The sequence below is a fragment of the Nannobrachium achirus genome, assembly GCF_963921795.1.
Source record: "Nannobrachium achirus genome assembly, chromosome: 1".
NCBI lineage: Eukaryota > Metazoa > Chordata > Actinopteri > Myctophiformes > Myctophidae > Nannobrachium > Nannobrachium achirus.
The window spans coordinates 33,923,363-33,935,612 of record NC_137810.1 but is presented as its reverse complement, the minus strand read 5'-3'; the positions used below and the strand labels follow the sequence as shown (position 1 = coordinate 33,935,612).

Sequence of the window (12,250 nt, the reverse complement as noted above, 5' to 3'; positions counted from 1 at the left end):
ACTGTAACAGTCCTTGTCCCTTTATGCCCATATATGGAGATCTCTTAACTGTAAGTCCTTGTCCCTTTTATGCCCATATATGGATATTCCTGATGTCATCAGTATATGAACATATATGGGCTTTCTGATATGCCCATATATGGAGATCTCTTAACTGTAAGCCCTTGTCCCTTTTATGCCCATATATGGATATCCCTGATGTCATCCGTATATGCCCATATATGGGCTTTCTAATATGCCCATATATGGAGATCTCTGTATCTCCATATATGGGTATAAAAGGATACTTCAGGTCTGACATCAGGTTTGTTTATATTGGGTTGCTAGGTTTGACATCACAAACTCTATGGGCCATCTGACCTAGAAATCTATATTTGGGCATAGATGACTCATCGTGACCTCATCACACGTCGACCGCACGTGTGACGTGCGGTCGACCGCACGTGTGACCGACGGACGGCCGGTGGAGGTTTTCATACTAAACTGCGACCTTACGGTCGCAATAAATATAAAATTATTCAGGCACATTTTAGACACCTTTTTCGCCACAAGGCCCACCCAACTGCACATCTGGAACTCCATATGCATCTGTCTGAAACTCCATCTATGGAGATAAGCGCATCTGGAACTCCATATATGGATATATAATGATGTATACGTGTCATAGACCTCCCACCTCCATATATGGAGATAAGCACATGTCAGGAATCTATAGACCCCACCATGTCACACGAGACTGGCGTCATAGGCTCCACAGAGACTGACATGATCACAGCTGATGTCAGGGACAGAATGGCCCAAACAGGGAGAAATGCTTGATCATCACCTCCATATATATGGAGCTGGTCAATACCTCTACATCTGACCTCACGGACTCCATATATGGATATAGCTGACCTGTTCTGACATCACAGTGATGACTCGACCGGGGCGCCCACTGGCCTAGTGGTCAAGGCGCAAACCACATACTGTACCACATACTAGGCTATAATGCCTAGTCCCCATTTCCTGTCAGTCTACTGTCCTATCAAATAAAGGCATAAAAAGCCAAAAAAAAAGGGATGACTCGCACCCATGTGCGCGACCTCGCCCTTTAGGGTGAGATCGCTTCTCGCCCTTAGGGCCTCTAAAGCCCTTATCAGAGTCTGTGGTGAAGAGCCTACCACCGCAAATTGTAGGTGTAAAGCTATCCACCTAAAGTGAGAAAATAAGTGGAGGCCATCATAGTCAGTCACAGTGAAATTTAAGGACCTTTTTACTACCTAAAAAAAGAAAGAAAGAAAGAAAGAAAGAAAGAAAGAAAGAAAGAAAGAACTTGTCAAACATTGGGCAAATTATCAAATTGCGTTGCGAGGCGTTGTGAGCTTGCAGATCGGTTATTTTCAAATTCTTTGCTGTAGAACAGATTCAAACCAACTTTAATGCCAGTCAACTCCTACATTCCAAGTGCTTATCAGGATGGATAGATTATTTTGGGGGGTCACGGCCTGAAAAGGTTGAGAACCACTGGTCTAGATCGACCAATCAATGAACGGGGTGATGGGTCGATCTGTCTGAAAGTAAAAACAGAGAGATGTGTCGAGGTTCACGGTGGATAGCTCTTCACCGCGAGTAATGACGCAATGTTGTAGTTTTATGACTTAAAAAGACTACCCCGCGGTGGATAGCTTATCACCGCGGTGCCTACTATGATAGGGGCTTTACTGGTACACCTTTCCTGACCTGCAAAATGGATGTGTCGACAAAGACAACCTTCTCAAAGGCATTGTATACACTCCTCTGAACAACAACATCCGAGAAATCAACAACCACTGCTTAGCTGACTTCCCTGGATGTGAGAGAGTGTACTTTTCAGCTGACTCCATTCAGGACTCAGGAGGACTCAAGGACTCCATGCCAAATAGGGATGAATTTATATAACTCCCTTCAAAAACCCGAGGACGCTTAACAATACAGAAATAAACACATCATTTTCCAAAAGCCTGAGTAAACAAGTGTCTCTTCAGTGCGGACTTTAAAGGACAACTTTAGTTTTTTACAAGAAGGGTTTATATTTTAGATTGTAATTAAAGAATATAAAAGATGAGTGTTAAAATTATTTTATTTACTTCTTTCTATTGTTTTAGAGATTCTTATTTCAGTGGCTGGGGGCATGCGTACAATTGGCTAAATATGTAATTTTACACAGAATAAGCCCATTCCCAAGATACAACGCAACCTTTCATGGTTGGATGTGACTTATGGGGGCTAGAAGTGTTACAGTAAATAGCAATAAAGAAACTGCTGGCTTATTGTATCTAAAAATACATATTTAGCCACTTGTACGCATGCCCCCATGCGTACGCATGCCCCACATTTTAGCACGGTAAACGCAATAAAACAATAGAATGAAGCAAAAATTAAAACATTTTAACACTCACCTTTTCTTTTCTCTAATTACAATCTAAAATATGAACCCTTGTTGTAAAAAACTAAAGTTGTCCTTTAAATACAAAAGCCTAAAATAGAATGTATCTAATAGAGACGCCATGTTGAAAGTCGTTACTCGGGAGAGACTATACGTAGAGCCAGTGCTCCTTCACATGGAAAGGAGCTAGTTAAAACCCTCTCTGGCATTTTGCAAATTGTGCTCATGGGTGGTATGGCTAGTATTAAGACGGCATCTAGTACAGATTCCTCCTGCATGAGCGTCTCCCTAGGGAGGTCCTCTGGGCACATCCCACTGGGAGGAGACCCCGGGACAGACCAAGGACCAGATGGGGGTTTATATCTCCACGGTGGCCTTATAATGCCTCAGGATGTTTCTCCCTTGACAATGAACAGTAAATAGGGGATGAGACAGGTGTATTTGTTGTAACCTTTCTGAAATGTCACAGCAGTACTGGATTTTATCTGTATGAAAAGCACTTTAAACCTAACTTTGGTGATGTTCAAAGTGCAAAATCCTTGCAAACATCACAAAGCATTTAATGTGTGCTACATTGACGATCAACACTGGAACAGTTAAATTGCAAAAATAAATTGTTTCAATCATGAGATAGTCAAAACATTCCATCATGCCAGGCAATATTTATCAGATGTTTCATTTTGTAGTGAAAGCAAAAGGTTATGTATTTTACCCACTGTGATATACAAATCAATCCAGATGATTTTGACTTCATTTTCGCTAAGCTACAGGAAACTCAAAGAGTTGGCTGAAGTAAAATGGCTGTTAGTCAAAGGCAGCTGGAGCCAAAGAAAACACCCAGAGGGATATGGAAGGGCTTACACAATCACGGCAACGCTCCAACTGGTCTAGTCAGGTGGCCAAGGACTCACCACAGTCCAGTTCTCACATTGTACTGTACCCACTTTATAGGATTGGCTGGGACGCTTGCACATTTATTATACACACAGGTTACTTTTCCTAAATGAAAATTCTGCACTTTTCCCAGACATTTTCCAAAGTAATTGTTTTTCTTTAAGAGTAAAAACTACTTTTTGTAGTTTTCTAAGACAAGTATGCATTCCTTTGGGATTATGCCCTTTTGATCACTGGTGGTCTAAAACAGTGGTTCTCAACCTTTTCAGGCCATGACCCCAAAGATAATCATAGTTTAACTGGGGACCCCACCACCCTGACGAGCACGAAGAGTTGAGCAATTACATTTTGTATAACACGGTTCTAGCCGATCTACATGCTCACAACGTGAGGCGTTGTGAGCATGTAGACCGGCTATTTTCACAATTTCTGTCTCTAATATTTGACAATTTGGCCAATGTTTAATTTGTCATTTCAGAGGTATTAAAAAGTCATTAAATTGTCACTTTGGAAATGTGCATATACCCTCAATACACTTATAATAATGATAATGTGAGGACCTCCCCTGGGGGTCCCGACCCACAGGTTGAAAACCACTGGTCTAAAAGCACAGGCAGTGAGACTTCTATGTTTTTTCCCCCTCCCATGCTGGCGATATGTCAATTCCTTTGGTGCATATTATTTTCACAATGCTTTAGTGTTTGACTCATTTTAACACTTTTTCCCCAGTCCGCTGCTAACATTAGTGTACAGGTGCAGACCCAGGAGCAATTTAACCATTGCAAAATTGCACTAAATGCAATAACTACTGTATGTCAATTAATTAGATATGTTGCACAGATTGGGAAGCCTGTCTCTCAACACTCTGAAATAAAACATTAAATTCCGGAAAAAACACTGTATTTCTCAACCCTTCATACTGATGAGCCATGATATAAATGTATTTCTGATTCACGCAACTGTGTGTGTGTGTGTGTGGGGGGGGGGGGGGGGGGGGGGATCAAAAAGAAACAAAGAAAAAGAAGATTGCTCAATGAGAGCAATCCTATTTTCCTGTGTTCTGTGCCCCTCATTAGTTAACATTTATTTCTCAACGCTTCACACTGATGACCACCAGTGATATTCATTTATTTCAGATTCCCGCAACTACCAAAGCTTGTTTGAAGTCCACAGTAATCAGATGACCTTATTCTGTTTGTATTATAATTCATGCATTCATTCTAGATACGAGAATAAGTGTGCGCTGGTTGAGAGCATAATTATTTGCCATTTTCATTTGGTGGCTTCCTGCTGTTTCTCAAATTGCACAAAATAAAAGGTTGACCAGACATGCACAAGATTTACACCAGAGCTATCAGGTGCCCCAATGAGCCATGTGATGGAGTGAAATAAGTATTTGAACAATTGCCAAGTAACCTTGGACTCCACTCTGTGTTGAAAATTACTTCTTGTACTACACATACTTACAGTTACACTTACAAGAAATAAAATGACTTTCTATTACAGCCAGCAATGATCGACAAACTTCCACCTGTAGCTGCTCAAAATGAAATATTGACCAGAATGACCTCTTTCAACCTACAAGCTCACAATGCATCATTATGCAAGATGTTGTGCACTTGATGAACAGCTATTTTCGCCGTGCAAAACCGCCGTATGACGAACCATCGATTGGAATGTCAAACCAGTGGGAGTGGGACTGAGTTACAATGGCCCAAAGTGGAGGGGGCCTTAATTATTTGTGCAAATCTTATGAATGTATGTATTTTTTAAGCAAACTTTTGTAACTCAAATTTTGCTTCTGGGGGGTCCCTGGAACTAAATATTTTGAGATGGGGGTCCTTGGCCAAATATATATCATTTTGGGATCTACAAGCTTGCAGCGAGCTTGTATATCTGCTATTTTTCAATAGTTAAAGCACAAAATAATGCGTAATAATGCGTTCCCAGTATAAGTGGTTTAAACCCCCACCCCATATGAAGAACATTCATGGGGGGCCCGCAGTGAATCCTTGTACCCAGGGCCCAGAATTTGGTGCGACACCCCTGTGTACACTAATAGCCAATATTTTGGTGGTGTGTTCAACTTTACATGTATGTAGCACATTTACATAATGTGCTATATATATGACACTTTGTGTGTCATAGCACTTTGCTAAGCTGGGGACATTGCTGAGTAAATGTGTTACATTGACTTTCCTTTTACCCCAAGCCATGGAAATGCAATAAAACTGACCAAATTAAAACACAGCTCTTTCATGTGGGGAAACAAACCCAATCACTGAAAGTTCAACTCAAGCCAAAGGGCTGTTTTAATGAGAAGCATACAGCGATAGTGATTTCTGCATAATGTCTTAAGAAGATGGTCCAGCAATTATTTATTGTATGCTTATAAAGCAAATCTACTCAAATGCTAGACCTCACAGAACAACTGGTAGACCTACGCCTAATCTATAATGTTGTATAGCCTGGAGCTACTCACCCAATGTTACTCACTTAAAAGGATCCCTACATGGCTAATAAGACAAATATGCCTCAATACATTAAAATGTATTATTAGATAATATAGGCTATACATTTGTTTTATTAGCCAGGGATCCTTTTATTGTTATTGCAAGACATGACTTATGCATCCTTTCTTGTTTGCAGTATTGCATTAACAAAAAGAAATGTTGGGAAAGTATTCCCTACATTTCATGGTGACAGTGAATAACAGGCAGAGCATATATTTGGTGTGTCTAATAAAGGTGGTTGCACACTGCTGCGTTTTTCGTTGCGAAATGCGTTTTTCAGGACAAGGAGAGAGAGGGAGATAGAGAGAGCAAGGGACTGAGTGGTGCGCGAAACGGGCGGCAGTGTGCAAACGTGACTGACACAACGTGAGGTTGATTTTTTTATTTGCATGCTCCGAAATTCACTCATATATTCATATTCGGCCCGAAAAACGCAGCAGTTTGCAACCAGCTTAAGTCTCTCTAAACCACCACGTCAGTCATAAATATCATTAATTTAAGGGTTCCCAAACTTTTAGGCCGCGACCCCCCCAAAATAAATATCTTTGAACTAGAGACTCCCGACAATCACTTGGAATTGTAGGCGTTACATTTAAGGTGGTTGCACACTGCTGCGTTTTTCGGGCCGAATATCGGAGTGAATTTCGGAGCACGCAAATAAAAAAATCAACCTCACGTTGTGTCAGTCACGTTTGCACACTGCCGCCCGTTTCGCGCACCACTCAGTCCCTTGCTCTCTCTATCTCCCTCTCTCTCCTTGTCCTGAGAAACGCACTTCGCAACGAAAAACGCAGCAGTGTGCAACCACCTTTAGTTTGACTCGGTTTAGCCGATTGACTATTTTCACAATGTTTACCTCTTTCTTAATTCATTTGAAATATTTGACCATTTTGTAGTAAGAAGGTCTTAAAGGTCCTTAAATTGTAACTTTAGATATCTGCAGATACCAGATACCTTGTATACAATTACACTGTAGCCTATGTTGGTTTGTTTACTGTTGAGTGAGAAAACAATGTTGCACATTAAGATAATCATCTCACACACACATAATTTGGGGACCCCCTCGGGGGTCGACTGCCAGTTTGGAAACCACTGATCTAAACAGTCCAGATTTAAACGATTTCCTACAGTTATACGTTATAACCCACTCTAATCCTAATCCTAACCCTAACCTCCAAGCACATAAAGACTGGAGACCAGGGGACATCAAATCCGCCCCCTCCAAGCACATAAAGACTGGAGACCAGGGGACATCAAATCCGCCCCCTCCAAGCACATAAAGACTGGAGACCAGGGGACATCAAATACTCCCTAACCTAACCTCAAAGAAACAAGTAAACTATGGCTAAACCTGGCTAAAGAGGGAGTTTGGAAGTTTGGGAGCTTCTCTGTATTTCCTCAAAATTTGAACCAGTCGTGTGATGTCACCAATCCTGTGAACCGTTCATGGTCTATAATGCAAATTGGCATGAGCTGAAACCACCTTGCTTTGAGCAGCAATGCTGGATGGGATGCAACGCCTGTATATGTGCACATTTTAATATTGATAGATCCAGAATGTCTTAGTGCATGAAAAACATTCATTGTGCCAAAAATGAACCCCATACAACTGTGAAAAAAAACATCGTTTTTTTTTGGGCTGTTTTTAGCCCAATGAATGTTTTTCGTGCAAAACAAATGCTTGCAATAGATTCAGAATAACACCTGGTTAGACCCCTCATGCTACTTAAAGCATATTTTTGGGGAGTAATTTTTTCCCTTATAGTATAGTGTATATAGTAAGTGAATGAGACCCAGAATTACCCTAGCTGTCAAAGATTCTCCTAGGGATGTTGAATTTCAATATGTGTTAGATATGTTACTAGACACCTTTACGAACACATTGGTGAAGAAATTGTTTGGTAATGAATTTATTCCTAGGTTTTATTAATATCCCCTGACTAACTGTCTGCCAACACTGATGTGTACTATTGACGCACATCTCAGGTGGGTTCACGGGGTTCATGAATGTTATGGGTGCAGTGGAGATCTCCCAACGCTCACTATCCTCCTCTAACAAGCTCCTGCACAACGTGTGTGACCATCTAAAAACAGTGTGCCTGTCTCATCTCTGTTCTCAACCTCTTTCTGTCTCCTTCACTGCAACTCAGTTCTGCTAATGCTTGTTTAGACCCTTAAAACACAGTGACACGCAGTCACACCTATGCCCAATCTGCTCAAAATACTGTACATTAAGCTAGGAGCGAGCAGCATGCAGTTTGTTACTCTCACTTATATTTGTCTTCATTATTTGCTCCGTTAAGTGAAAAGGTCACAGGCAACACATGCATCCATGCGAAGCTATTGACTGATCAGTTAAATTCATGCTGTGAAATGTTTTCAATAAAACATTTTTTTTAATCTATATAATTAAATATAATGTTTCACTGGTATATTTTTAACAATAAACATTTCACATCATAACTGTGCTTTTTGACAACTTCTCTAAACACTATTAAACATTACACTCACTGCAAAATGAAATAGGCAATGAACCGGAAATGTATTTATTTATGTATTTTTTAGTTCATAAAAAATGTTTATGCCAACAGTGTTAATGCTTTCCAAAATATCCTTGGGCGCTAGAACCCTGCATCATTCCTTTTTCAGCATTCCTTCCATATAGACAAACAGCGTAATGACAGCAGAGCTACAAAGGATGTCGTTAAAACAGACTACTAAAATGAATCTCACACAGTAAGACTTTAAGACACAACAGCTGCAGTTGTTATGTGTGTTTGTGAATGATCCTTGAGGAATGCCTCACAGTTAAGCAAGCATAATGCCAACCTTCCATCCATCTGTATCTATCCTTTGCTGGATTATGTGCCCCGAATGCTCAAGGAGTGACATGTCTATCCTACCGGTTAAAATTGCCTTGAGGGTCAACCGACGGTGGACATGCGGACCTCAAGGCACTCTGTCGCTCTGATCCACACCAAACTTGCCACAAACAATGTTCAGGGGTCTGCCATCACCAAATGGGCTATCACCATATGGGTAACATCAGGGGCCACGCCACATGTGGCCATGAACAAACCTACATGGCACACATATGAGTGTTTTACACTTCAAATGCCATACTTCGGCGGCCATTGCTCTGATACAGTACACACTGTAGGACAAGGTTTGAAGGCTGCGTAGCCTTCAATGAGGGAGGAAGTGTGTGTGTGTGTGTGTGTGTGTGTGTGTGTGTGTGTGTGTGTGTGCGTGTGTGTGTGTGTGCGCGCGTGTGTGTGTGTGTGTGCGCGCGTGTGTGTGTGTGTGTGTGTGTGTGTGTGTGTGTGTGTTTGCATTCAAATGGTCTTACCGAATGAGGTCCAGCAGTGCGTCAGCAGAGCTCATGACTGGCTTGCCACTGTCCCCAGAGTCCTCCTTCTGGGCCGCTCCCCCCGGATGGATGATAGACACCATGATGATGCCCACCACCACGGCCACAAAGGTGGTCCACAGGTAGTAGGACACTGTGATCAGGCCTAGCCGGCTGGAGCACTTGGCATCCAGTGCTGCCAGGCCCGACATCAAACTGCAAACAAAAAGAGAAGGCCCTTTAATAGACTGTCAAATATTTTACTTTTGACTCCACTACGGAAAGGGGGGGATTTCCATGCAGCAATGCATTGATATTGAAATTAAAATGTATTTTGTAACGTGTACTTTTTAATACTTAAATGTATGGTAGGTGATTTCACTTAAGTTTCAGTTTTCATGTAGGTGACAGGCGGGGGCCTTCCTCCAATCATGATCAAGTGGCCTTTGTGCGTGTAAGGCACGCCCCCACTCAGGGGCGTAACTACTGCTGACGCAGCCGACGCATGCGCATTAGGGCCCATGACGTTCAGGGGCACACGCAAGTCGGAGGAGAAAAGAAAATCTGATAACAATGTATACAGACAGAGCCGCTTTTCTATCCAGTGTGACAGTGAGTGCTGCTTCTATTTCCTGTAGTAGGCTGCTATCATTTCAAAATAAAACATGTGGTGAATGATCACATTACAAAATCCAATACAATGACTCTTGTTTTAAAATGCCCACTGGTATGACAGGAAGCAGCTTCCTGGAAGCTCTATAGGGCCCCTTAGTCCTGCTGATGGAACACAGGCTGAAGAGACGTTCTGACACTCGGGCATTATGGAATATAAAGTTTCAACACAAGACTTTGGGGCAACAATTAATATTTACCATGCTCTCTGAAACCAAGACAATGTGGAATATAGAACAAAACGTGCCCAACTGATCTTGTTGTTGTCATCCTCCTTACTTTAACAGGTGAGTTAAGTAATTAATATAAATAATGCTGGTTTGCAGTGATGCATCGCTGTCAATTAAACTGTGTGCTGTCATTAATGTAGGCCTAGTTGTCTTAATGGATGATATTTATAATGCTGTTTTGGAAAAACGGCGTGGTGATGTTTGTACTAGTGTGAATACTAATGTCAGAGTAGTTGTGTTGGAGTGTCTCACTGCTGTGGAGGAGTTCATGGGGGGTTGTTGTGGTGTTGTTGTTGAGGGGCACTTAGTGAAAATCTTGCATCAGGGCACGCCGGGGGGTAGTTCCGCTACTGCCCCCACTCGACCATGATTAGAGGAAGGCCCCACTCTATCCTGATTGGAGGAACCCAACAGTTTTGATGGAGCTGAAACTGCTTATTTCTCCTCACAGGGGATAAGGCTGGAGTCCAAATATGGACCAAACACTCTATAGTAACTATACTATCAGAACATAGACCCATTTTGTTATTATTTGAATGAAATTAAATCACTTACCCTAACCTTTATTATTTTTGCGACCGTAGGTCGCAGTTTAGTATGTGAACGGTCACAGCTTGACCGTATCTCTGTCTGTCTGTCTGTCTCTGTCTATAACGCCGGGCACTGTGGTTCCCCTGACACATCACTGTGACATCAGAGGTGACATCACTGAGTGCCAGGGGAACCACTCTAACAGGATGGGTTTGCTGCTCTGACATCACACTCTGATGTCAGGGGAACCACACTAACAGAATCCCTTTTATGCCCATACATGGAGATCCCTGATGTCATCAATATTAAGCCCATATCTAACAGGACTACATATGGGAATGCCCATATATGGAGGCCACATCTGCCACAAACCACACTAACAGAATCCATATATGGCCAAGACAGCCCATATCTGTGTGGCTGGTTCTACAGACAGGGATCTCCACGTATGGGCAATTGTATGATGTCAGATGTCATAGACGTCCTAGGACTTTCGCATAATAACTGAGTAAGCATTTTTGGGCTCTCACAGCATATCTCCATATAAAGTACATGGATCTCCATATATCGGTACCAGGGGTCTCCATATGGGTAACTGGTCCGATATACATCACTGGCCAGATGGCCAAGACATGGCGCGACCTCGCCCTAAACGTCATCTTACTAGTTTAGAATAATGTACTTTTTGACAAATCAAATTCACTGAACAAGATTCACTTGTTGCGACCGTCAGGTCGCAAGTTACTATGAAAACCTTCGCCCTTTCCTTAGTGGGAACTCTCTGAGCCCACTTCACGTCTAAAATACACTTTTTAGCCAGAAAAGAAAATATTTCTTGACAAGATCTGTAGAGGGCGGTGTGGAGCAGCTAAAACTTCTGTGAAATATAATCTTTTCTGACCAAAAACTGTATTTTGGGGCTTATCAGAGACATAGCATTAAGGCATAAACTATATGGACGCTATATGGACCAGAGCACTTGTCCGTGGCGTAAGTACCAGTAAGTAAGTATTATGCTATATGCCTACTTTCATTGAGTCAAGAGTAGAGTATATGCATACACTAGCACTACAGGTTGGCAACGGAAAACATTAAACAGGGACTTTAATCCTAGCGGAGAATCCTCTTGACTACACTGTCTGCTGCCTAGACTAGACTACACCACTAAGATACCCATGTACCTGACAAAATACTTTGAAAACGTTAAGGATGTCCACAATTACAACACCAGAGGCAGCGCCACAGATCACGTTCAACCCAGAGTCAAATCAAACAAAGGGTCAAACTCGTTCTCCTGCTATACCACCAAAATGTAGAACGCCTTACCGAAGGCCTTAAAGGAGTCTAAATCTCTAACATCCTTTAAAATCGCCCGGAAAAACTACTTACAGGCGGCAGCCGCTCATAACTGGTAAAAACAATTAGGCCAGCCTTACCCTCCCCCTGACACTTCTTTGTACGTGTATATATCTACTGTATATATTTTTTTTGCACTGTTATTTCGTTCTTTTTTTTGACAAATATCTACTGCATAGTACTGTGTTCTATCCGTCTGTCATTCAATGTTATATGAGATACTTAAATGGGTTCCTGTGCAAATAAGCAGAAACGCTTTCTAGGATCTCCTTTTAGTTGACCTTGTACCAGTGAACTG

The 12,250-nt window shown here is 41.8% G+C and overlaps 1 protein-coding gene across 1 annotated transcript in view; it reads right to left on the bottom strand.

Moving 5' to 3' along the window:
• slc1a7b (solute carrier family 1 member 7b) overlaps positions 1–12,250 on the bottom strand; it is a gene marked incomplete at both ends in the record, with an annotated part of 48,547 nt that overhangs the window by 11,488 nt on the left and 24,809 nt on the right. The window contains one exon of the mRNA XM_080734714.1: positions 9,164–9,379. Coding sequence (XP_080590840.1) covers positions 9,164–9,379 — 216 coding nt within the window. The remainder of the gene's footprint in view (positions 1–9,163; positions 9,380–12,250) is intronic.